Source organism: Colobus angolensis, unplaced genomic scaffold (assembly GCF_000951035.1).
Source record: "Colobus angolensis palliatus isolate OR3802 unplaced genomic scaffold, Cang.pa_1.0 Scaffold355, whole genome shotgun sequence".
NCBI classification, from domain to species: domain Eukaryota; kingdom Metazoa; phylum Chordata; class Mammalia; order Primates; family Cercopithecidae; genus Colobus; species Colobus angolensis.
The window spans coordinates 556,977-584,910 of NW_012116877.1; the positions used below are offsets into that span (position 1 = coordinate 556,977).

Sequence of the window (27,934 nt, forward strand, 5' to 3'; positions counted from 1 at the left end):
TGAGGTCAGGAGTTCAAGACCAGCCTGGCCAACATGGTAAAACCCCACCTCTACAGAAAATACCAAAAAAAAAAAAAAAGTGGGGGATGGGGTGTGGGGGAGAAAATGTGGGGGACACAATTACATTAAATGCTGCTGCTGACATGTCAAGTAAGATGAGGGTTGAGAAAACTGACCACTAGTTTTAGCATAGTGGAGGTCATTGGTGACTTTGATTAGAACATGGTGGTAGAGTGGTGGGAATAGATATCTGATTGCAGTGGGTTCAAAAGAATAGGAAGAAAGATGAGAGAAAACAAGTACAGTATAAAACAGCTCTTTCTAGAATTCTTAATACAGGAGGGTTAAAAGAAGAAAAAAACCCCAACTCTTTATAGGAATTTTGCTATGAAGGGAAGGAGACATGAAATGGTAACTGGGGCCTGGTGTGGTGGCTCACACCTATGTAATCCCAGCACTTTGGGAGGCCAAGGCAGGCAGATCAAGAGGTTAGGAGTCCAAGACCAGCCTGGCCAACATAGTGAAAGCCTGTCTCTACTAAAAATACAAAAATTAGACGGACGCACACCTGTAGTCCCAGCTACCTGGGAGGCCGAGGCTGGAGAATTGCTTGAACCTGGGAGGTGGAGGTTGCAGTGAGCTGAGATCGCACCACTGTACTCCAGCCCAGGTAACAAAGCAAGACTCCGTCTCAAAAAAAAAAAAAAGAAACGGTAGCTGGTATGTTAGATGGAATCAAGACAGAACTTTTTGTTTATTTTATGTATTTATTTTTAGGTGAGACAAGTAACAGTATGTTTATATGAATAATCCTGCAGAGAAATGAAGTCCTAATAATGCTCAAGAAAGAGGGGTGAAATGACTTGAAGTAGTGTCCTTTGTTTGGTGAGGGAATGGAATCTAGTGTACCACTGGAAGGTTGGATGTGGAGTGTTCTTCTATGGTGATAGGAGAGAAGTTAAGAGTATGTGGGTACAGGTGCAGTTTGGTAGGTAAATGTGGTGGGAGCTCATGAAAGCTCTCTTCTGGATGATTAATTTTCTTTGGACAAATAAGCAAAATCATTAGTTGAGAGTGAGATTAGGAGCAAAGAAAGCATGAAATAGTATAGGATGGATGAGGCAAATATAGAATGATTGTCAGGTTTCATTTAGAACCAACATGAGACTGGGCACGGTGGCTCACACCTGTAATCCCAGCACTTTGGGAGGCTGAGGTGGGCAGATCACCTGAGGTCAGGAGTTCAAGACCAGCCTGGCCAACATGATGAAACCCTGTCTCTACTAAAAATACAAACATTAGCCAGGTACGGTGGCAGGCACCGGTAATCCCAGCTACTTGGGAGGCTGAGGCAGGAGAATTGCTTGAACCCGGGAGGCAGAGATTGCGGTGAGCCGAGATCGTGCCACCAGCTGGCAGAGTGAGACTTCGTCTCAAAAAAAAAAAAAAAAAAAGACCCACATGAAAATAGTGATCATGAGTTTAAAGTTAAATTTTAACTTTAGTAAGCATAATTGTGTGTTTTCCTACTCCCAAGACCTGTACCAGTGTTGGCAGAGAGTAGATGGTGACTGAATTTAACCAGGGTTGTGGTTTAACCAAACTAGTGTCAATACAAGTGATAGAGGGGCAAGGGAATGATTATTACAAAATTGACCAGGGAATTTAGGATAGCCAGGGTTAGGAGAGAGGTGAGGGTATGAGGAGGGTGATGGACAATGAAATATAGGTAGAATTAGTAGATTGAATGTCCTCATAGGTTGAGGGATTGTTAGAATTGGGGTACTATAGTGAGCAAACTAGAAAGGTAAGAGATGGTGTTTGGCAAATGAGATATTTGAAATTAAGATTAGAGAAAAAAGATTTATGTTATTAGTAATAACACTTCAAGGATTATAACCATGGAAATGAGAGGCTGAGGTCAAGGTCAGTGGAGGAGAGGTCAAATAACTGAGAGGGCAGTGCATTATAATCATTATTTACATAGTTATTAAAATTACCAGGAATTATGATAAGAATGTATTGGAGAGAATGACAGTGAACTAGGAGCCACAATCTTTAAGGCATAAGAGGAAAGTTACTTGGAAGTAGTAAATGGCTACAAAGAGGGGTGATGTTGAATCTGATGATATGAGATTCAGAACTGAATGTTTTTATGGAGAAGGCTCTGGAAGCAACAGTCAGGTTCAAGGCCCAGGAGAAGGTGAGAAGTGAGAGAAAATCAGCCCTCACTTGTAAGTGCTGCACAGGAAAGCATTATTATGTGAGACAGCCAGATTTCACTTAGAGCGGGGGACATTCTTAGGAGAGGTTGAAGTTGTAGAGGATTTTGCTAACCTTGAGTTCCAGAGAATACAGTGGAAAAAGATGAGGAGATGAAGAGGGGAGAGTGATGAGAGTTGGGACATGGAATGTACAGAGCCATATAGGATTAAAGTCTGGAAGAGTTGGAAAAAAGGAAAAAAGCAAACAAAAAATGATATCCCCAACTGAGAAGGAAGAGGTCTTTTCTGTTTGTTTTTAGTAAGATCATTCATATTTTATTCATATTGGTCTTGCTGGTTAAAAAAATAATCCATGGCTCATCAGTGTGGATGATATAAATTTATTAATATTGAAAACATACTACTTATAATAAGAAATATTTGTACATATATTCTGAAAACCAGGCAGATGCACACTTGTTTCCCTGTAAGAAAATATGTCTAGGGATATCAAAACAGATGAGAAGCTTATGCTAGGCATTAATCTTTATTCAAACATTGATACCACATTGTCTTTTTTATTGAGGGCCATTTTGCTTCCTTATGAACATGTTAGAACTTATTTTCCAAGTAGCAGGATGCTCCATCTAAATGATCTATTTAGAAATACTTGTTCCAAATTATAAATCAATCTGGAAATCTCAGTGGCATAGGAGAGGAAAAATTCTACAGTGAGCTTTTAATGTTATCTCTAAAAGCTAACAAATGATGGTCAGACTTACAGTTTGTGATTATCTTTGTCTGAAATGAGAAGTCTGGAATGTTATTAAAAACCAGCATTTTCATGCTTTAACATGGATGAACCTTGAAGATGTTATGCTAAATGAAATAAGCCAGTCAGAAAAGGACAAATATTGTATGACTCATCTTAAATTAGGTTCTTAGAATAGTTAAATTTAGAGACAGAATGTAGAATGGTGGTATCAGGGACTGGGTAGGAAGAGGAGAATGGGGAGTTAGTGTTTAATGGGTATGAAGAGTCCAGTTTAGTTCATAAAGGTGAAAAGTTCTGGAGATGGATGGGGGTGATGGTTGCGTGGCAATGTAAATGTGTTTAATGCCTCAAAACTGTACACTTTAAAATGATTAAAGTAGTCAATTTTGTGTTATGTATATTTTAACAACAAAACAAGCAAAAAACCCCAGTGTTTTCAGTATTCAGTGCTTACAGGACTGCTTGTCTACCTATACTGCATTACCAGTAATGAACCCTTTTCCCCCAAACTTCACATTTGTATAGTAGGTAGATAAGAATAAATAAGAAGCTGATTCTAAGGTATTGGTAGGTCAGGGATAGAGATACACATGTAGTCCTCCATGGTCTAGTTTCAGAACTTCCCTATTTATAAATGTGGGGGCTGAAAACTTGAAGAGGGTGGGCTTTGAAGAATAGAGTTCCCTGGCTGCTCTGAAGCAACACAGTTCCTCCAGCAGAGACCCTTTTTATTAAACTTAGGTAGTAGTAGCTACTGACTTGGCTGCTGACTTGCTCATTGGGCCTGGTTTGACTCCAAACCTTCAGCAGGGCATCTGGACAAAGTAGGAGACTCATTATACCATCTTCAGGTTGATTGATTACATTCTGTACACCTATGGTTTTTTCCTAAAGGGAATGAATTTTAAAATGCACGTAATAAAATAGGATGAAAAACAAACAGATTAATAGTGAAGGGGAAATAGGATAATATAGTAAATGAAGCCAGGGTAAATTTAGTACTAGAAGTTTTTGCTCATTGCTAAGAATGCTCAGCTTTCCAGTGACCAGACCAAGCAAGGCCTGGTCCAAGGTTCAGATTGTCTGTGATTCATTCATTTATTCTTTCAGCTGATAGTTTATTCCTAGTAAGTGTTTGAATATTCAAAAGACACATGTATCTCTGGTTCTAATGTCTGAAGGAAGTAGAACTCATTTTAAACAACAGATGACATTAGTGGGTGCCACAGTAAACCTGATGGCAGGGTCTGTGTGTGATTTATTTGTTTCTCCTAGATCTAGTACTAGTGATTAGCTCAGATCTAGTACTTAAGGATTTGCCGAATGAATTAGTAAGAAATTACTACTTTTTAGGATCTCATGTAAAAACTTGGTCAATGGAATGACTTTAAAACAGTCCTTTAGATGTGTTATGTATATTTAACAACATGATGGTTGTTAAAATAAAAGTGGTGGTTAATATTGAGTGTCAACTTGATTGGATTGAAGGATGCAAAATATTGATCTTGGGTGTGTCTGTGAGGATGTTGCCAAAGGAGATTAACATTTTAGTCAGTGGGCTGGGGAAGGCAGACCCACCCATAATCTGAGTGGGCACCATCTAATAAGCTACCAGCAAATATAAAGCAGGCAGAAAAATGTGAAAAGGCTAGACTGACTTATCCCAGCCTACATCTTTTTCCTGTGGTGGATGCTTCCTGTCCTTGAACATCGGACTCCTTGGACTGGCTTCCTTTTTCCCCAGCTTGCAGACGGCCTATTGTGGGATCTTAGGATCCTGTGGGTTAATACTACTTAATAAATTCCCCTTTATATATTTATCTATCCTATTAGTTCTGCTCCTCTAGAGAACCCTGACTAATACAATCATCAAATACTGAATACCTGTAGTGTGTAGTTGGTCCTGTGCTGTACCCTGGGGAAGAAAAGGATATGAATAAATTATGGTTATTTAAGAAAACCTGATGATACAGAGTACTATGTGATATAAAATTTATAAGGACTGTGAAAGCTCAGAGGAGAGTGTTCATCATAGGCTGGGTTATTCAGCTTATACATCCGTAAAATGGGCATCATACATAAAGTTGCTGTGAAAATTAAAGATGTTAACATCTTTAAAGCTCTATTAGCTGATAATCTTATTCAAGGAAGACATCATGGAGAAGGGATGCTTGGAGTTAGGTTCTTTAGACCACTCTGCTCATCTCTACTGTAGCATGTTGGTGTTTTTATTTGACTCTTTACATGTTTTTGTTTTCTGGTAGCACCAAGGTCCTTAAGGGCGTATACCATAACAGTTACGGTATATAACTTACTCTATCCTCAGTGCTGATGCTGGTCCTGGCATAAGATAAAGACCTAGTAAATGTTTATTGACTGAAGATAAGGAGGGAGGAAGGAAGCAGCAAGAAAGTACATTGGGAACCAAGAAGGCTTGCTTCTTTAATGACTGAGAAGGTTCAAAAAACATTCTTTCTGAGAGCCCTGTTTGGCTCTGAATTATTACATCTGACAGAATATTCTCTTGTGCTATTATACTTCTTCCATACAATGTTCATTCCTTATTGCCTTTATACTCTTGCTGGACTCTTCTGCTAACCTCTAAGCTAATAAAAATAATGGTTGGTGGGTAATTAGTTCACAGCAACCATCATCTCCCAAATCAGTATTTCCAGATTCCCAGTTGTCTATTGGACATCTTTTACTCTACTTCTTCAGAATGAACACTATCCTTGAATGCTGACCTCAGAAACTTCTGACTTTCCCCTCATCAAGCCCTGCCTACAGAGAATTTTCAAATTCTGTCGGTTCTGACTGGAAAATATTTTCCTATATTCTTTCCTTCTTTTCCGTTTTAGCTTTCCTTTCTAGTTCAGACCTTCATTTCCTTAACCTGGGTAGCTGCTTTAAGACTTTCTGTTTCTCCTTTGCTAACCCATCCTTCATCTTCCCATGAAATATTATTCTAGAACACAGATATGATTATATTACTTTGTTATTCTCCATAGCGTTACTTTTATCCTCTATAGCATCTTCATGGCAGTTTTTTATATTAAGTGGTAGTATTTCTGTTTTTCTTTTCTTTTGAGACGGAGTCTCTCTTTGTCGCCCAGTGCAGTGGCGCGATCTCAGCTCACTGCAAGCTCCGCTGCCTGGGTTCACGCCATTCTCCTTCCTCAGCCTCCCAAGTAGCTGGGACTACAGGTGCCCACCACCGTGCCAGGCTAATTTTTTTTTATTTGAAGTTTTTAGTAGAGACGGAGTTTCACCATGTTAGCTAGGATGATCTCTATCTCCTGACCTCGTGATCCGCCTGCCTCGGCCTCCCAAAGTGCTGAGATTACAAGTGTGAGCCACCGCACCCGGCCAGTATTTCAGTTTTATAGAGAAGGAGGTAATTGTCTTCCTGTAGCAGATAGCCTCAAGGTGAAATGAACACTCTCCTTACTCGTTTGAGGCTCTGTAATTACCCTTCTAAAGTCCTAGACCTGGGAAAGGGACAGTCCAGTGTCTTGGGTCCCTATGGACACGGTAGGTCTTGGTTGTTGGCAGTTGCATGTGATGAGGATGTTTCTCTAGGCAAAATATTGATAAAAACTACAATTTATTGTGTTTACATGTGCTCAGGAAGAACATATATTATTTCATTTAATTTTTCCAGCAATCTTGGAATATTGATACCACTAGTATTTCCCACTACACAGAAGAGGAAACTGAGATTAAGTTATCCAAGGCCTCACAGCTGTTAACTGTGGCTAGGTTTGAGTTTCTGGCATCCCACACTATCTATGGGACCTTGAACAAATCACTTAACTTCTGGTTTTTTTTGTTTGTTTTTTTTTGTAAAATGGTCATGGGCATTGTTAACTCTTGCACCCTCTTTATAAGCTATAAAAGTGCTATACTGTGAAAGCTTTTCTCAACCCTTCTACCAAGAAAAATGACATCCTGTCTCTGTTTCAAGCACTTTGTTCTAATGCAGCACCTTGTATTACAGTCAATCTTAAATACAACTATTTCCCCACTAAAATATGAGTTCTTTTAAGAGCAGAGAATTGACACATAGTAAGGTCCGAGTACTTGTGTGGTTTAGTGAATTAGTTGGGTTCTTTATTTAGGGAGGTGTTCTCTGAAATTTGTTTGTTCTTAAAAGAAAAAAGAGAGAGAGAGAGAAATTTTCTATTATTTGTAAGCATTTGCTTTAGAGGTAATTTTGTTGTGGTTTTGATTAGCTGAAAAGCCATTTTCTTAAAGCTGTTTTAATGGGCTGAATGCTCTGGTGGCTGAAATGTGACATTTTGCAGATAAGCATCTCATTTACAGACACGCACAAAGCTGGGTGTTGAGCTTTTGCATGAAAGATCTTTCTGGTAACTGGAAGCCTTTCAGATATTGAGATTCTGTGGCAGATTCCTAGAAATCAGGGTTCTCCTCCATTTCATTTTTAAATTGAAACATTTTCTGAGATGAAATATTATATACAGTATTATAAAATGTAGAAATCTAATGTATTGTCTGATTATATTTGGCAGGCAATATAAAGACGGAGACAGCTACTATAAAAATGGCTTTCTTATGTATCATACTGATAGAATTAAGAAAAAAAAATACTGAAATGGAGTTTTCTTTTTTTTTTGAGACAGAGTCTCGCTGTGTCACCCAGGCTGGAGTGCAGTGGCCGGATCTCAGCTCACTGCAAGCTCTGTCTCCTGGGTTTACGCCATTCTCCTGCCTCAGCCTCCCGAGTAGCTGGGACTACAGGCGCCGCCACCTCGCCCGGCTAGTTTTTTGTGTTAGCCAGGATGGTCTCGATCTCCTGACCTCGTGATCCGCCCGTCTCGGCCTCCCAAAGTGCTGGGATTACAGGCTTGAGCCACCGCGCCCGGTGAAATGGAGTTTTCTTAAAGTGGTTTGGTAAGAAGAAATAATTTCTAAAGTGAAATTAAGCTGTCGAATTCCAGTAAACTTTCTTTTTATTCATCCATTCATTCATTCATTCATCTAGTCAACAAATGTTTATTGAGCACCTTGCTTTAATATCAGGCCCTTTTCCAGGAATTCAGTAGTAAAAAAAAGAGATAGTTTGTTGATCTCATGGTGCTTAAAATGTAGCAAGAAGAAAAGAATTGGGCAAGCAAATTACAGTTGCAAGGAGTATTTCTAACACAGACGTCTAGAGGGCTCTGGGATCATAAAATTACCTGTAGCCATGCACAGTCTGCCTTTCTGAGATCTTTTCTAAGAGATAAGTGGACTCAGTTGAGAAATGGGGACAGGAATAAAATCCCTGCTGTGTTTTCCCGCAGATTGTATGCTCCAACCTTCCAAAATTACTCGATATTTTCTGAATGTTTTCTTGCCCTCTCACGGTGTAATTTCACAAATGGCCTTTCCTCCTCTCTCTGCAGAATTCCTGTCATCCTTTAAAACATAGATCAAATGACACATTTGTTTGAAACCTGTATTATCCTCCCAATTAAATAGGATTAAGTTCAGCTACATATAACAGTAATAAAAAATAATAGTGGTTTTAAAACATAGTTTTATTTTCTCATGTAAAAGAAGTACAGAGGTATATATAGCAGAGCTGAAACGATTGTTCCATGAAATCGAGGTTGTTTCTAACTTTCTCAGTTTAAGACCTCTATTTTCAAGGTCACTTCATGGAAAAGAAGGCTGCTGAGCTATAATCATCATGTCCTAATTCTAGATAGCAGGAATCAGTAAGGGGGAGGAAAGGCACCTTCTCCAGGTAACACAGTTCCCTTTAAGCAGCCTTCTCAGAAGTTCTACAGAGTATTTCAGTTACATCTCATGAGCAAAACTAATCAGCCACACCTAGCTATTCCTGGGGAAGCTGGGAAGTAGAATCCTTTAACTGAGCATGTTGCCATCTAGTGGCAGTCACAGCACTGCCTACCTGCTCCCCTATCACCCCACTATAGTTGTTTTTTTCTTTAAATTCTAGCTTTCAGTATAACAACAGTACTATATTGCTATTAATTCCAAGGCTGTTTCCCTCATATAAATACCCCAGGGACAGAAATTGTGCCTTCTTACCCCTGAATCTGTAATACTTTATGCATGGCCTGGCACAGCAAGTTATCAGTTTATATAAATGAGGGTGCTGAAGTAAATGACTTAATCTCTTTTAGCTTATTAAAAATTTGTAACTGTTTATTGAATCACCAATTTGTATTTTTAGTAGCTTTATTGAGGTTCTAATTTATATATGATAAATGTACTCATTTTAAGTGTACAGTGTTTTTTTTAAGTGTGCAGTGCTTTTTAGTAAATTTACAGAATTTTATAACCACCAAAAATCATTTTAGACCTTTTTTTCACACCAAAGAAATCTCTTACTTCTATCTGCAGTCACTCACCATTCCTACTCTGAGTCCCAGATGATCAAAAATCTACTGTTTGCCTGTACAGATTTGTCTTTTCTGAACATTTCATATAAATGGAATCATGCAATATGTGTTCTTTTGCCCTGGCTTCTTCCACTTAGCATAATATTTTCAAGGTTAATCCATGTTGTGACATGTATCAGTAGTTTGTTCCTTTTTATTGATATTGTTGATATTTAAAAATTTTTAATTTATTTTCTCACTGGTTGCTTTGGGGATTAAATATGCATCTTAATTTATTATAACTTATTGCATTTGTTACAGTCTAGTTCAGATGCAAATTAATGTAATTTAGTAAAATGTAGAAATGTTGCTCCAGTATAGCAGCATTCCCATACTTCCTTGCTTTGGACTCTTGTTTTTATGTAAATGATATCTTTATATATCATAAGGCCAGCAATTCAGTTTTATAGTTAATTGTTTTATGCAATTTCTTTTAAGCCAGTTAACACGAAAAATATTTATACTTTTTTTTTTTATATATGTATGTATCTCTCTACATATCAGCTTTCCTGGTACTCTTTATTTTTGTGTGTGGACTTGAATTACTGTCTAGTATCACTCCTTTCAGTGATAAATACTTAGTATTTCTTTAGTATTTTTTGAAAGGCAGGTTGCTGGCAGTGAATTGTCTCAATTATTTATCTGGGAATGTGTTTATTTTGACTTCAGTTTCAAAGGATAGTTTTGCTGGATTTCGAATTCTTGGTTGACAGGTTTTTTTGTTTATTTTTTCAGCACATCGAATATACCAACCTCCTGTCTTCTGGTCTCCAGTCAGCTGTTAATCTTATTGTTATTCCCTTTTATCTGATGAGTTGTTTTCTCTTGCCACTTTTGAAATTTTCTCTTTGACTTTTAGGAGTTTTACCATGTTGTGTCCGGTTATGGATCTTTTTGTGTTTATCCAACTTGAAGTTGATGGTATTTCTTGGATGTGTAGTTTAATATGTGTTGTTATTGTTGTCTTAATCAAATTTGGGAAGTTTTTGGACATTATGTCTTCTTTTGTTTTTTCAATTTGCTGTATAATTTCTTTTTCTTCCCCCTTGACTTTTATTTTAGGTTTAGGGGTAACGTGCAGATTTGTTACATGGATAAATTGCATGTCACTGGGATTTGGTGTACAAATGATTTTATCACCCAGGTAGCAAGCATAGTACCTGACAGTTTTTTTTTTTTTTTTTTTGACTTTCACCCTCCTTCAACCCTCCGTGCTCAAGTAAGTCCTAATGTCTATTGTTCTCATCATCACATCTGTGTGTACTCAATGTTTAGCTCCCACTTATAAGTGAGAATATGTGGTATTTGGTTTTGTGTTCCTGGGTTAATTTGCTTAGGATAATGACCTCCAGCTGCATCCATGTTACTGAAGAGAACATGATTTTGTTTTTTTTTTATTTTTTTAATGGCATGGTGTTTCCATTTTTGCCACCTAATTTTCTTTCTCTCCTCTTTCTGGGACTCTCATGCTTCTATTTTGATTTGCTTGCTAGTTTCTCACAGTTTATTTTTCTTCATTGTTTTCTTTTTGTTTTTCAGATTGTATAATTTCTATTGCTCTGTCTTCAAGTTCAATGATTCTTCTGCCAGCTCACGCTTACTTCTGAGCCTCTCTTGAATGATTCATTTCAGAATATAATTTCCATTTGGCTCTTTCTATTTTTATATATATATATATATATATTTTTTTTTTTTTGAGACGAAGTCTTGCTCTGTCGCCCAGGCTGGGGTGCAGTGGCTGGATCTCAGCTCACTGCAAGCTCCGCCTCCCGGGTTTAGCCATTCTCCTGCCTCAGCCTCCCAAGTAGCTGGGACTACAGGTGCCCACCACCTCGCCCAGCTAGTTTTTTGTATTTTTAGTAGAGACGGGGTTTCACCGTGTTAGCCAGGATGGTCTCGATCTCCTGACCTCGTGATCCACCCATCTCGGCCTCCCAAAGTGCTGGGATTACAGGCTTGAGCCACCGCGCCCGGCCTATTTTTATATTTTTTATTGATATTCTCTATTTGATAAATTATCATACTTTCCTTTAATTCTTTAAGTGTGAGTTTCTTTTTTTTTTTTAACATTTTTAATAGCTGCTTTGAAATATTTATCTGCTGATTCCAATATCTAGACCCCTGCAAGAACAAAATTTATTGTTACCTATTTTTTTCCCCACAGATGGGGCATACTTTATTGTTTCTTTGCATGTTTCATGATTTTGTCCATATTGTTGAAAACTACATATTTTAGATAATACATTGTAGCAACTCTTGATTCAGATTCCACCCAGCCACCCACCCCACGCCCACCCCACCACCAGGAGGTTGTTGCTGGGATTTTTTGTTCAGTGACTTGCTCAGACTCTTCTGTAGAGTTTGTCTCCTTTGCAGTGTGATTTCTGATGTCTCTGGCCATATTTTTTTAATTACTGTTTTCATTTTTAAACTTGGCTTCCTAAAGGTCACCCCTGGGTTGGCACAGATTAGTGGCCATCCAGTGTTTGATCAGAAGTTGTGCTTAAACATAGGACAGGAAGGTTTCCACCCTTTACCAGTGGATCTGTATGTGGTTTAGGGAATGCGTTTAAAACTCAGGCTATTTACAATTATGCTCTAACTTTTAGTTTTATGTTCAAGGCCTTAAATTCACCCAGGATCAGTAGATAGAGAAGGCCCTCTCTACATACCTTTAGGGATCCTGTGAAAGTTTATCAAGACCCACTATGGTTGTTGTGTTCCCCAGAACTCCCTTTAAAAATTCTGGCTTATCTGTAGGTCTGTTGCCTGCACCAATTAGTATTATGACCTCAGAGTAGCTGCAGTAGTGGCCTTCCTGGATTATTTGCTGTTGTTCCCCAAATTGCCTCACTATTGTTTTTGACAATGACTCTGGGCATAGGATTTTCTGTGCTCAGTTTCAAATTAAATCAGCCCACTCTGGTAGCAGTAGTCCTTGTAGCCTGGTCTAGCCTGCCTTAGTAGCAGGCCCCCTATGGAGCTGGGGATTGGGATAGGGGCAGCCCCAGGGTAAAATGCCACAGACTTTCACTGTTCTTAATGTGGTTCAGAAGTTTTTCTTGAATAGACATTTCATACTTTGGCCCAAAATGGTTGTTTTTTACTATTTCGTCTCATTTTATTTTTGCTTTTGGGGGAAAGGGTTTGCTAAGCACTTTGTTCCAGAAGGTCCACCTCCATCTATTACTTTTGGCATTTTAATTTTTATTTAACTTTTAAACTTTCCTAGCTAGACCATAGCCTCTTTTGGGCAAACACAATCTTTTTCCTTTCCCAACAGTATCTATCCCAGAATGCATTAAACCTTTAAGCTGTAGTTTCTGGGTCTCTCAAATGAAATTAATAATCTTTGCATTGCTTACTTCAAGGGACCAAGTGAGATAATGGTTAAAATCTCATTGTAAATTCTAAAGCACTGCATAAGTGGTGGTAAAATTACTTGAAAAATTTACTATTTTACCATTTTTCAAATGGTAGAATTTCAAAGAATTTTACCATTTTAGTTTGCAAAATGTAGTAGTACTTTGCAAACTAAAACGCTAATTTTAAACACTGCAACATGTTGTGCAAATACTACTTTAATCTCTGGACTTTTTTGCTTGTCATTTAATGGTCATAGATTTTGTTATTTTGAAAGAAATAGTTCAGATGTTTTGAGGGTAGCAGGAAGCCATTTGCAGAACAGTGGTTAGGAGTCTAGAAGTGAAAAATCAGCTTCACCAGGAGGAATCTTTAGCACCTCTCTTTTCTCTCTCACATACCATGCAACTGCTGGGCCTTACCGTTGCTTTTTTTGCCCAAGATGAGCTCCTAGTAGAGGCTTCTCTGGGCATTGGAAGCAGCTGCTGGAGAGATAGGGAGCCAAGAAGTTGACTGGGATATGCCAAGAAATGCCAAACATCTTGAAGTTTTTTTCGCAGTTTTATTTTGGAGAAGCATGAAAGCGCATTGTTCATTCAACTAGTATGCATTTAGTGCCTGTTTTGTGCCAGTAATGTTCTGTGCACTGGGGATACAAGATAAACCGAATCTCATTCTCATGTATCTTACTCTAATGGGGGAAAGAATAAACAAGAAAATAGGTCAGACAGTAATAGGTATTGTAGTGGTTTGGATGTTTGCCCTCTCTAAAACTTACGCTGAAATTTAATTGCCCATGTAACAGTATTGGGAGGTGGGGCCTTTAAGAGGTACTTTGGTTCTGGGGGCCCCGTCCTCAGAGGTGGGCTTAATGCCTTTTAAAACAGGCTTTTGAGGAGCCAGCTTTCAGGGAGCTACTTGGGAGACTAGGGCAGGAGGATCACTTGAGCCCAGCAGTTTGAAGCTGTAGTGTGCCATTACTGTGCCTGTGAATAGACATTGCAGTCCAGCCTGAACAACATAGTAAGACCCCCATCTCTTTTTTAAAAAATAATTTTTTTAAAAAACTTTCAGGAATAGATTCTCTCTCTTGCCCTTCCATTTTCTGCCATGGGATGATGTAGCAAGAAGTCCCCTGCCAGATGCTGTCTCCTTGATCTTGGACTTCCCATGCTCCAGAACTGTGAGAAATAAATTTCTGTTCATTGTTAATTACCTAGTCTCAGGTATTCTATTATAGCAGCACAAAACAGACTAAAATAGGTATAAATAAGAAAAGTAAGCCAGGCACTGTGGCCCATGTTTGTAATCTCAGCACTTTGGGAGGCCGAGGTGGGTGGATCACTTGAGGTCAGGAGTTTGAGACCAGCCTGGCCAACATGGTGAAACCCTGTCTCTACTAAAAATACAAAAATTAGTTGGGCGTGGTGGCAGGTGCCAGTAATCCCAGCTACTTGGGAGACTGACACAGGAGAATTGCTTGAACCTGGGAGGCAGAGGTTGCAGTGAGCCGAGATTGCGTCACTGTACTCCAGCCTGGGCAACAGAGAAAGACTGTCTCCAAAAAAAAAAAAAAAAGGTTGGGGGTAAGAAAGGATGAGAGAACACGTGGAGGACCTATTTTAGATAAGTTGGTTAAGAAAGGCATTTCTGATAAGGTAACATTGGAGCAGAGACCTGAATGAAGTAAGGAACTGTGCCATTTGGATATCTGGGGAAAAGGGAAAAAGCAAGTGCAAAGACCAAGAGGCACAAGCATGCATGATGTCTTAGGGAACAACAAGGAAGTCATTGTAATTGAAGTGAAGAAAACAAAAAGATAGTGGTAGAAGTTGCAACCAGAGAGGTAAGCACATAAGGCCATATCATACAGTTATAACTGCCCATGGTGCCCAGCAGGTGCCAGGTACTGTGGTAGATATGAACTGCCTCCATGTTGGGATCTGTTAGGGTCCAAGCAGAGCACTTAGGCTCTTGAGTTGAACAAGGGTTTGAGGCCTACTGTTCCAGAGGCGAACCTAGTACTGGGGTAGGTGACTGGAGAGCCTGGGAGCCTCATCTAGTATAGTGAAAGTAGCTTGGACGTTGAAATCAAACAGACTTGGCTTTGAAATGGGCTTTTCCTTACTTCTTAGTTATGAGATCTTGGGCTAGTCACTTCACTTTTTTTTGTACTTAAGTTTACTTATCTGTAATATAATAAAAATAACACTTATTTTGCAAGTATTATAAGACTTATAGGGACTTAATAAGTCCTTAGCACAGTACCTGTCACATGGTAGGTGTTCAGTAAATGGTAGCTGCTGGTAGTAGGGGTAATATTTATTTATTTTCTTTTTTCCTTTTTTTAACCTCCACAGAACCCCCAAAGGGGTAATGTTTATGGTAGTGCTAATGGTTAACCTTCTATAGGGTGTTTATTGTATATCAAACATTGTTCTAAGCAAAATTCTTAGGCACCTCCAATCTAAGTCCAAATCCAGATTTCTGTTCTTTACCCAAAACCTACTCCTCTCATAGTTCTCACCAGTAAATGGCATTTTTATTATTCCAGTTTCTCAAGCCTTGGCATCATTCTTGATGTCTTTCTTCCTCTCGTACCTTATATTAAATCCATTAGCAATTCCTATCAGCTTGATCTTCAAAATATATAAAAAACATGACTAGTTTCTACCACCACCGTCACTGCTACTGCCACCATCATCTTTCATCTGAACTGTTTCTAAAACCTCCTGACTGCCCTGCTTCTCTTCTTGCTTTCCTGCTGTCTGATCGCAGCACAACAATCTACCTCTTCTTAAAATGAAGATGAATAATTTCACTCTGCTTTGTAAAACAGTCCTGTGGCTTCCCATCTTATTTAGAAAAAAACAAAGTTTGTACAGTGGCCTACAAGGCCCTGCATGATTTGGCCTTCATTACCTGTCTCATCTTACTTCGTATTCTTCCCGTTCATTTACTACACTTCAGCTGAACTGGCCTCTAAGCTATTTCTCAAAAATGCTTCTACTTTGGAGGCATTTGCATTTGCTATTTCCTCTACTTAGTTTCTTCCCAGAGATCTCCATGGCGTACTCCTTCAGCTTATTCAGGTCTTTGCTCAGATGTCACTCAATGACACTTTCTCTAATTATCTTATTTAAAATTGCAATAACCTGCCCTTAGCACTCCCTAAACAGGCTGAGTGGATTTCTTTACAGGAGCAGTCCCCAACCTTTTTGGCACCAGGGACAGTTGTTCCATGGACCAGGGGTATGTGTGGGGTTGGGGCAGAGAGGGGGGCGTTAGATTTTCACAGATTTTCACAAGGAGCACACAATCTAGATTCCCTTATATGTGCAGTTCACAATAGGATTCACGCTTCTATGAAAATGTAATGCCACCGCCGATCCCACAGGAGGTGAGCTCAGGTGGTAATGCTTGCTTGCCTGCTGCTCACCTCCTGCTGTGCTGCCTGGTTCCTAACAGGCCATGGACTGATGCTGGTCCATGGCCCCAGGGTTGGGAACCCCTGCTTTACAGTTTTTATTGCCATCTGATACATCTTTCACTTGAAAAAAAACCTCTCTTTCTTCCTCCTCCCAACTAGCATGTAAGCAGAAATTTTTGTTGTTCTTGTTCTCTGCTGTATCTCAATTCCCCTAGACAGCCTATATGAGAGAAATGGCATTTGGGAAAGAAAGTCTAAGGCATGGTCCTCAAATTGGGCATCAGAATCTCCTTGGGAACATAAATATACAGATTTCTGAGCAACATCCCAGATAGAGCATAAAGGATCTTGTATACTCTGTGAAAGAGTTTGGATTTTATTCGTAAGGCTTTTGAAGAAGGCGGGGTGGTATTAACTACAAATGTATAAGAGAACTTTTTGGGGTAATGAAAATATTTTATATCTTGATTGTGGTGATATTTGTACAACTGAATACATTTTTCAGGGGCTAATAGAACTATATACCTAAAAGAGGTAAAATTTTACTATACGTAAATTATACTTTAATAAACCTATCATATGAAAAAATTTTTTTTACAAAGTATGTTTTTTGTTTTTTTCCCCATTTTGCGGTTAGAGGAAACAGAGACTCAGAAGTTAAGGGACTACCCTGTGATTGCATCGTGGTATGTGGCAGTTCCAGGATTTGAACCTAAATCTGCCTGATTGTAGAGTTTATGATCTTCCTACTCATTTTTAGCCTGTCCCTGAAGCTATTAACAGTACAGATTTTGTTATAAAAGACCAACCTTCCTTTAGAAGCTAGGAATCCTGTCTACCCTTGAGCAGCTCCCTAGAAGTGGTTGTCATATTCTAAATTTTGAAACCCTGGCAGATCTCGTTTCTGTCAGTCATTAGTTGAGATTGGAATTGATGCTGTTATGGAGTGCTACCCCAGGCATGATCCCCTCCTGTGGCAGTAGCCCTCATTTTGGAGCAGCAGGAGATCAGTTTCAAAGCTGATGATTTTCTTTGATTATGAAAAGCAATTTTGTACTTTGTCCAATCAGCAACACAGAGTTTCTTCTCAGTAGGAGAGTGCTCAGATGTTTACAGGCAAGTTGTACTGCTTAGCACTTGTCTTAGTCCTTTTCGTGCTGCTATAGCAGAATACCACAGACTGGGTAATTTATAACGAATGGAAATGTATTGGCTCATAGTTTTGGAGGCGGGAAGTCCAATACCAGGGTACAAGCATCTGTCAAGGGCCTTCTTGCTGTGTCATCCCATGGTAGAAGAAAGAAGGGTAAAAAGAGGGTGACAGAGAGCAAGAGGGGGCCAAACGCATCCTTTTTTAAGGAACCCACGCCCACCGTGATAAACCCACTCCTGCAATAATGGCATTAACCCATTCATCAGGGCAGATCCCTCATGACCTAATCATCTTTTAACAGTCCCACCTCTTAATTACTGTTAAAATGGTTATTAAGCTTCCAGCACGTGCTTTCTGGGGGGAAACATTCACACCACTGCAGCACTTTATCAGTCTTCCTCACTTTGATGTACCAGGCAAGAGAACTGGTTGGGTAGAAGAGAGACCCAAAGCTGAAAGAGTACAAGTAGTCTCTGTGTTGCTGTTGTCACATGGGCAACATTGTCACATCATCATTGTTTGCATTTGCATGTCACTTGACAGTTTGCAACTTATTTTAATGTCATCTATGATCTCTTTTCATTTTTAATGTCTTAGTATTCTGTGAGGAGAGTGCTTTTATTTAGAGAGAGTGTATGTTACTTGGGTATATTTTTAGATAACTCTGGCTGTGAGAATATTTTTTTCCCTTAAGTTTAACTGAAATATATATAACTCCTTTAACTTTCATCCTCAAGTTGTTCTAGTTTCAGTTTGTTGGCTGATGGTAATTTCATCTAGTTCGTTGCCCTGGGGTAATTTGCCAGGGCTACACATTAGGTACATTTTAGGACATTCCGTTCTCTGAAATTGGCCAGTGGCATTTTCCCTTTTGCTTATCTGTTGATCCCAGCTTCTTCTCCTTGTTAGCCCCCCTTTTCTCCACATCTCATTTTGGAACCCTAGACAGACTAATCGCAGAGCAGTGTCATCACAGCAGCTGTTCACTGCCTGCCTTCAACGTTTGACTTGTTTCCGATTTTGAAGTGATACAAGAGAAGTTAATGACCTAAAAAATTGCCCATCTATCTTGTGAACCTAGTTAGGAAGGAATTGTTTGATTTTTATGATGAGTAAATAATATATTTGGAGACACATTTACAAATGTGTCAGGCTATGTAGTAAGGAAAGGCTCCCTAAACAAGGTAGGACAAATTGGCTGGCTAATAGAGCTTAATGACAGATTTTCCATTAATCAGAGTGGAGAATGTGCTTCATTAAGATAATTAACAGAGCACTTGTGCAGGTGATACTTATTGCACACAAATTTCCAAGTTTATTTCTTTTCCTTGAATAAATTTGGAGAGAAATCCTAGCTGTATTTCCTTGTCTGCATTAAAATTATCAGTGGCAACAAATTCCCTTTTTTGTTTTTAAAGCTGCTGGTAACTGGTATCTTGTCCTCTGCAGGTGTAAGGGGCAGATGAGACGCTGCTTTTCCTTCCAGCAGTCTGTTTGCTCATCATCAGGCACCAGGCTCCACTAGTGAACCATGGAAAGCATATCCTTTTCCAACTCTTAGACTAACAACACTGGAATTAGTAAGGACCTCAGAAATCTTAAACTAATTCATTTTGTATCAGGACATTGAAGTCCAGACAGGGGAAGTGACATGGCCAGTGCCACATAGTACTGTAGTGCCAGAGCTGTCTGTGGGATAGTGGGACTAATACTGAACTGAGAGCCAAAATGCCTGGGTTGACATTAGGCAAGTTATATTACTTCCTTGCTCCTTACTATTTTCATCTGTAAAATGGGGAAAGTATTTAGCATAGGGCCAAGTACAAGCAAATTAGCTTTTTTGTTTAGTCTTCTTTCCACTATACCCTGATGCTTTCCTTTCAGGGAAAACTGAAGATTATAGAGGAGCAGCTGATGTCAGGAAGAATGAACAATCAATAATCAGTGCTGTTTTCTTTGTTTTCTCTGTAGGATCCTCAGTCTTCCACAATGAACCCTGTTTATAGCCCCGTGCAGCCTGGGGCTCCTTATGGCAACCCTAAGAACATGGCCTACACGGGTGAGTAGTGTGAGAATGGCTCTCATTTGGAGAAATAGTAGTTAAGGATATTACCAAACAACTTGCTCATCCTCCTAACATACACCTCCAAAAGTCTTGGTAAAGTTTGGGAACATGCAGAAGATATGTCTGAGGTCCAGTGAAAGATCTCAGAGAACCTGTTGTGTGGTTGTTTCCAAACTTTGTTCTACAAAAATACCAGGAGAGTGTTTTAGAGAGTCCATAAACATTTGATTTGATTATTTTAAAATATTGAGAACTATTTTTATAAAACATGAATATGTGTTAGATGATCAGTGTGTTAAGCTTCTAAGAATGCCTGTTAATTTTTTTTTAAATGCTACCATTTACATCTGCTTGTGTTTTTAAATCAGGATTTTCTCAGTGCTATGCAATCAAATTAACATTCAGAAATATATTGGAGTTTGAGCCTGATATAACTGTAACTGTTATCCCTAAGTTTCTGTTTCACATGTTTGTGTTTATCACAACAGTTTCATTGTCCTTATTACTTAACCTTAACAGTAAATATTAGGCCGGGCGCGGTGGCTCAAGCCTGTAATCCCAGCACTTTGGGAGGCCGAGACGGGCGGATCACGAGGTCAGGAGATCGAGACCATCCTGGCTAATACGGTGAAACCCTGTCTCTACTTAAAAAAAAAAAAAATACAAAAAATTAGCCGAGCGACGAGGCGGGCGCCTGTAGTCCCAGCTATTCGGGAGGTTGAGGCAGGAGAATGGCGTAAACCCGGGAGGCGGAGCTTGTAGTGAGCTGAGATCCGGCCACTGCACTCCAGCCTGGGTGGCAGAGCAAGACTCCGTCTCAAAAAAAAAAAAAAAAAAACAGTAAATATTTTCGGTTTGAATTTCTATTTGTATATTTGTTCTAACAAAATTAATTTCCAGTAACCAGGACTCATGGGGCAGTACTCTACACCCTACTAGCTCATGGAGCTTGTTGCTTTTCCACTTTCCAGTTCAGAGTGTTCCAGCAACTTAAGTTCCTTTGCCAGAGGGAACTGAACTGCTTTGGCAGACAGAGCCCAGGGGAACCCTGTGGAGCTTTGGTTTCCTATTTGCTCTGATCCTGGCTGCCTTCATTCTTACTAAGTTGCTAAACTAGAGAAGGAAGAGAACAGTTGCATTTATCTATTGATTTACATCAAGATGAAGCATGCACATCTGGAAGGGGAATTGATTTTGTCAAATTTTCCAAATTTCCAAAATTGGAAAGGGAACAGACTTTATCTCTGCTTGGCACATAGTAGGAGTTGGTAATGTGTTTTGACCGACTGGACAACAACCAGGTTCAAATCCCCGCTCTGTCAGAAGAATAGCTGGGTGACTTTGGACAACTTGCCCTAATCTCCCCAGACTTAATTTCTTTGATAAACTAGGATAATATTATCTATTTCATACTAGATAATTCTGGGAATGGGACAAAATATTATCCATTTCATAGGACAGTTGTGAGAATCAAACAAGATTATTTGTACTCCTATAGAGGAAAGGAGGATATTTTTTTGTTTCTACTAATCACCAAGGAATATTATGAGTCTGGAACTGTTTTAAGTTAATTCCCTGCTGTAGATTCTAGGACCACACAGATAGTATAAACTCCACATAAGTAGTATAAATTCAGACTTCATACAGGGCAGGGTTTCAAATTTGTAGGGAGACTTTTTATTTTTTAACCTAACCTTGGCTGTTGTATCTCTATACTTTTGGATTTTTTTTTTTCTTTTTTTAACTGACAATATGACTCCTCCAAGGTCCCAGCTTTATGCAGGGGAATTTGAGTTGCAGCTCTTGGATGCTCCAGGGCCCACAGCCTATCTCCTACCCCTGGTGGCTATAAAAAGCAAGCCCTTTGAGTGCCTAGACTAAAAAGCCTCTCCAAAGCAGCCTGATAACAGCTCACTACATAGACTTCCTGATTTTTAGTTTCCTCTTCATTTTTTGAGTAGTAGGGATTCCTTTTTCTTTCTTAAAATCTCAACTCTGCCTCATGGGATGTTTGTTATACTTCATCCAGCTTTTCTAGGTGTTATGCAGTAGGCAGATTTTCAGGTTATTTTTCTTCTGTGTTACTGGAAATGAAAGATCTAAGTGAAGATAATTTATAAACAAATGCCAAATATAGTACATTAGAGTAAACATTTATATGGTTATGTTAAAAGTATTATCATTTGGTAAGAACATACTAGGTACTATATATTAATTATAATCTTATTAATCATAAATGCTATAGCTTTTATAGATAAAAAACTATGGTAGTTTAATTCAGGTCATGTGACTTGACTAATGTATATAGCTTCTAAGGGATGAGAAAATACTTGAACTCAGTTCTTTGTGGCTTCAAAATATATGTGCTTTCTGTTACAGTAAGCTAATCTGTCTTAAAATATGTGCTGCTTTCTCTCTTCCCCATGATAAATTAAAGAAGAGAATTGTCTTTTTTGTTTCTAGGACTAGGAAAGCTTCCCTTTGAGGAGCTAGAAGCCTGTTCCTGCCCAGCAGTTTGGGGTAGGCTCAGGAGGGCAAAAGTACAGGGGGTCAAGTCCACTGCAGTGTCATCTGCTTCCGAGGAAATGGGATGGTGGCTGCAGGGGACAGAGGAGTCAGAAACACTCCTGGTTTGAAATTCTCTTGAAGTCTGAAGATGGGAAATAAAATATAGCTTTGTGGTACAATGTATTCCAGTAAGCAGCTGTCTTCTAGCCAGTTGACAGTGTTCTCTCTCTCTCTCTCTTTCTCTCTCCCTTTGAAAGCCTCTTTACTGAGGTCTTATTGTGTGCCAAAACCTGAGATCAGTATTTTTTTTTTCTTTTTTTTGAGACGAAGTCTTGCTCTGTCGCCCAGGCTGGAGTGCAGTGGTGCGATTTCCGCTCACTGCAAGCTCCGCCGCCTTCCGGGTTCACGCCATTCTCCTGCCTCAGCCTCCCGAGAAGCTAGGACTACAGGTGCCTGCCACCACGCCCAGCTTATTTTTTTGTATTTTTAGTAGAGACAGGGTTTCACCATGTTTGCCAGGATGGTCTCGATCTCCTGACCTCGTGAGCCGCCCGCCTCGGCCTCCCAAAGTGCTGGGATTACAGGCGTGAGCCACCGCGCCCGGCCTGAGCTCAGTATTTTACAAAAAATACCTATTTTCACACTTGCAGCAATCCTATAACATGGTTTTAACTAGCTCCTTATATATTTTGGCAGAGTGAATTTAGAGAACGTAATATGCCATATACTTTCAAATGTTTAAGCATAGACTGTATATTATGAACTGAATGTTAGTGTCACTCCAAAATCTGTATGTTGAAACCCTTAATCCCCAGTGTGATGGTAATTGGAGACTGAACCGTTGTAGGTTTAGATGAGGTCATGAGGTTGAGCCTTCATGATGGGATTAGTTTCCTTAGAAGAACAGACACCAGAGCTCTTTCTGCTATGTGACAACACAGCAAGAAGGTAATCATCTGCAAGCCAGGAAGGGAGTCATTACTGGAACCTGACCATGCTGGCACCCTAATCTTAGACTTCCACCCTCCAGAACTATGAGAAATAAATGTCTGTTGTTTAAGCCACCCAGTCTGGTATCTTGTTATGACAACGCAAGCTGACTAGGACAGATAATGAGTACAGTGAACACTTGAATACCCTTTATCTAGATTCACTATGACAGTGGGCTGTTTCTAGACCAGGGCATTTCTTTTTCCAAAAGCTTCATAAAGGTTTTTCTGCTAGAATTTTGGAGTGTAGTCAAGACCTCAATCTTCTCCTTGTCTTTTCTTTTCTGAAATGTTCTGATGGTGTCAGTGTCCAAGCATCGCCCAGGGGTCTCGTATGTGTTCTGGAGTGTGTCAGATCTCGGCTGAAATCTGGTTTCTCTCACTAATTAGCTTTGCAACTTTGGTTGAGTGATCTTTCTGAATCTCAGTTTTCTCGACTGTAAAATGGAATAATGACCTATACAGATGGTTGGTTTGTAATCGGTGAAAATGTTTATAAAGCTTCTGGTGTCATGCCTGGCTCATAGTGGACACTCAGTTAATGGTTGTTGTAATGCATAGCAATGAGTATATACCTACAGGGAAAAGAGCATGGGACATAGAGTTAGTGACTTAGATTACAGACCTTATTCTGCCACTTAAGAGCTCTGTGACGTCAGATAAATTGTCAAGCTTTCTGGGCCTCAATCTATCATTTGCTTTAAAAAAAAAAAAATGGGTGCAGCACACCAACATGGCACAAGTATACATATGTAACAAACCTGCACGTTATGCACATGTACCCTAGAACTTAAAGTATAATAAAAAAAAAAAAAAAAAAAAAAAAAGATAAAACAGGGTTAGGAATGCCTTCCTCACAAGACAGCTGAGAGTAATAAATGTAACAGGGCTAGCCACTGACTTGTCATGAAGTTTCCAAAACACAATTAGAAAATAATTCTAAAATGGGAGAACAGATGAAACCCCTAAATGAATCCATCATTTTATAGGTGAAAAGATGGAGTATAAGAAGTGTTTTGAAGAAAGTGTTGGGGTTGAGTCTGGAACCTATGTCTCCCCATCTGGGTCTGTGTATTCATTGTCTCTCTACCACAAAATAACAAGTGTCCTCCCTTCTCTTCATTTCGTTGTGGCCACTTCACATTCCTCTGCTAGCCCACTCCAATTAAAGAGTTCTTTCTGACTCCTCCTGTGTTGACCCTTAATGAATATCCTGGTTTCAGCCAGTAGAAAACATAAGTCCAAATGCTACAAATACACTAACAAAAGATACAGCTCTCAAGGTTAGAAGGCTAGGAAATTAATCTGTTCAAAGACTACCATCTTTTTTTTTTTTTCTTTTTAAACCAGTGGTGGTTCCCCCCACCTCCCACCCCCCAGATTGCTGCTTTTGCTTAAAACTTTGTAAGGATCGCCTGTCGGAGGTTTTGATTAACTGACATTCGTACTTTGTTTATTCTTTGCAAAGAACTTTTGTGGGGGTTTTCCCTTCATATATATATATATTTTTTATAACAACTCTGGAAGATAGTCTTTATTTTCCAGATGAAATTAAGCTTCTCTAAGGTCACACTGTATAGCAGAGCCCAAACTAACCCCAGTTACAAAGTAAGTGCTTTTACTGCTCTAGCATACATGGCTATAACAGTACAGTGATTAAGATCTCAGATGAGCCTGAAAATGGATTCTAATTCCTGAAACTGCTCTCACAACTCCCCCTTTGATGTTCAAACTGATCTCCTCTGCTCAGGAGAGAACTCCAAGATCACTTGATTACTTTTTCACCTATGGTTGAAGAAGAGCATCTAAAGAGATTTCTTATTAATTTTTCTCATGAATATAATCTTGTGGTTAAATCCAGTGGACCCTTTTTAGCCTTTATCCTAATTTGACTCTTCTATATCATTTGACACCTGACCCCTTTCTTGAAGCAAGCTTTCATTGCCTCCATAATTTTCATTGACCATAATTGTTTGTTTATTTTTGTTTGTTTTCTCTTTCTTCTTCTCCAGCTGTTCTTGAATTCGTCTCCTTTCAGAATTTTCTTCCCCTGCTCACCCATTAAAAGTTGATGTTGCACAAGGGCTCTGTTTCTCCCTTAGCCTCAGCTGCTATCTATAGGCTGATGATTCATAAACTCTAGCACTGTGGCAAACCGTTCTTCTGAACTTCAGACTAGTTTATCCACCTGTCTTCTGAAAATCTCCTCCATGAATGTCTCATGTTTTGCTCAGACTTACTACATCTAAAACTGGGCTCATTATCTTATCATTCCCCTGTAACCCATTTTTTGTAATTTGTGATTAATACCACTATCTGCCTATTCCTAAAATCAGAAAACATCATCCTTGATGCTCTTGCCTCTTTTGCCTTCTAAAGCCAGTTATTAAGTCCTGCCTTTTTAAAAAAGATTGTAGTAAAATGCGTGTACTATCTTGGTTGGGCGTGGTGGCTCACACCTATAATCTCAGCACTTTGGGGGCTGATGTGGGTGGATTACCTGGCCAAGAGTTCCAGACTAGCCTGGCCAACAAAGCGAAACCCCGTCTCTACTAAAAATACAAAAAATAACCAGGCTTGGTGGCGCATGCCTGTAATCCCAGCTACTCTGGAGGCTGAGGCATGAGAATCGCTGGAACCTGGGAGGTGGAGGTTGCAGAGAGCCAAGATCGTGCCACCACACTCCAGCCTGGGCAACACAGTGAGACTGTGTCTCAAAAAAAAAGAATTTTTTTTTTTTTTAATTTTCCATCTTAACCTTTTCTTGCTTTCCTCCCCTCCCCTCCCCTCCTCAGCCCAGAGATTGCAGTGGTGTGATCTCGGCTCACTGCAACCTCCGCCTCCCAGGTTCAAGTAATTCTCCTGCCTCGGTAGCCAGCATGCACCACTATGCCTGGCTAATTTTTGTGTTTTTAGTAGAGATGGGATTTCACCATGTTGGCCAGGCTGGTCTCGAACCCCTGACCTCAGGTGAACCACCTGTCTCGTCCTCCCAAAGTGCTGGGATTACAGGCGTGAGCCACTGTGCCCAGCCATCTTAACCATTTTTATGTGTGCTATTTAGTGGCATTAAGTACATTCATATTGTTTTGCAACTGTCATCACTGTGGATTCACAGAACTCCTTTCATCTTGCAAAACTGACACTCAATACCCATTAAACAATAACTCTTCATTTCAACCTCCCCCCAGCTCCTGGCAATCACCAACCTACTTATTATCTTTATGAATTTGACTAGTCTAGATGCTCATATAACTGAAATCATATAATATTTGTCCTTGTGTGACTGGCTTATTTCACTCAGCCTAATGACCTCAGGTTTCATCCATGTGTCAGGATTTCCTTCCTTTTTAGACTGAATGATAATATTCCATTGTATGTGTATACTGCATGCGGTGGTATGTGGACACTTGGGTTGCTTCTGCTTTTGGTCTATTGTAAATAATGCTGCTATGAACATGGATGTACAAATATCTCTTGAAGACCTTACTTTCAATTCTTTTGGGTATGTATCCAGAAGTGGAATTGCTGGATCATACAGTAATTCTATTTTTAATTTTTTGAGGAACTGCCATACTGTTTTCCTAGTGGCCGCACCATTTTACATTCTCCCTTGTGGTTTATAAAAGTTTCAGTTTCTGCACAGCTTTGCCAATGCTTATTTTTGTCTCTGTCTCTCTTTAAATAATAGCTATCATAATGGATATGAAATGTTCTTTTTATTTTTAAAAAACCTCCTTTACCTTTCTTAGATTAGACTTTTCTTCCCTATCCTTCCACTGTTACCATTCAGGCCATCATTGCTCTTTCTGGGATTATTTAAGTTGCCTCTTAACTGGACTTCCTAACTCCTTTCATGTACCCCTGTCCCCAGTCTATTCTTTACATAATGTAGCCATAATCATTTTTCTCTCTTGAAAATTTGACATCACTCCATGCTTAAAACCCTTCAATGACTCTTCACTGTCCTTTGGATAAAGTCTAAACTCCTTAGCTTGCAGTAGAAAGTTTTTATGACCTTACCATTCAGATATCTCCAGCCCATCTCCTGCTCATCCTATTTATCTATATTCTCAGTCCAGCTGGTGGCTGGTATTATGTTTTTATCTAGAATTATAAGATTATTAGAAACGATCAAATCCAACCCTATTCTTAGATGAGAAACTTGAGGTGTAATAAGTGCCTAAGGAAAGCACTGAAGAGTCACAGTGGGCTGTGTGCCATGGCTCATACCTATAATCCCAGCACTTTAAGAGGATTAAAGTGAGGCGGGAGGATCTCCTGAGGCCAGGAATTTGAGACCAGCCTGAGCAACATGGCAAGACCTCATCTCTATAAAAAATGTAAAAATTAGCTGCATGTGGTGGCACCTGCCTGTAGTTCCAGCTACTCAGGAGGCTGAATTGGGAGAGTCACTTGAGCCCAGGAAGTCAAGGCTGCAGTGAGCCATGCTTGTACCATTGCACCCCAGCCTGAGTGACAAGAGTGGAGACCTTGTCTTAAAAAAAAAGAGATTGACAATGAATTCAGTATCTGATTTACTCCTGTATCTCTAATATCCAGCTAGGCCCCTACATGCCATGAATATTGACTAATTTTTCAACAAATGGATGGACAGATAGATGTCAAAGCTGGAAGTAGAACCCAGACCTCTGGCAGCCAATCTAGCTCTCTTTCTACTCACCTTGTAGCTGCTTTTTAATTTCCAAGACACTTAGTTAGATTTCTTTAAACAAGGTAACTCTATTATCTTAGGTCATTTCCCACCTCTCTGAGTTTCTTTTATAAAGTAGGGATAATAGTGTCTGCTTACTTCAAAAGTGCTTTGATGGGCTGGGCACAGTGGCTTGCACCTGTAATCCCAGCACTTTGGAAAGCCGAGATGGGCGGATTACCTGAGGTCAGGAGTTCGAAACCTGAGGTCAGCCCGGCCAACATGGTGAAACCCCGTCTTTACTAAAAATACAAAAATTAGCCAGCCATGGTGGCACCTTCCTGTAGTCCTAGCTACTGAGGAGGCTGAGGCAGAAGAAT

The 27,934-nt window shown here is 39.5% G+C and overlaps 1 protein-coding gene across 3 annotated transcripts in view; it reads left to right on the forward strand.

Annotated features, from left to right (window-relative positions):
- The window catches only part of FAM168A (family with sequence similarity 168, member A), a 211,207-nt gene that overhangs the window by 126,221 nt on the left and 57,052 nt on the right, over nt 1–27,934 (forward strand). For all 3 annotated transcript variants that reach the window (XM_011953030.1, XM_011953031.1, XM_011953032.1), the window contains exon 2: nt 19,310–19,397. In XM_011953030.1, coding sequence (XP_011808420.1) covers nt 19,328–19,397 — 70 coding nt within the window. In that variant the 5' untranslated portion in view covers nt 19,310–19,327. The remainder of the gene's footprint in view (nt 1–19,309; nt 19,398–27,934) is intronic.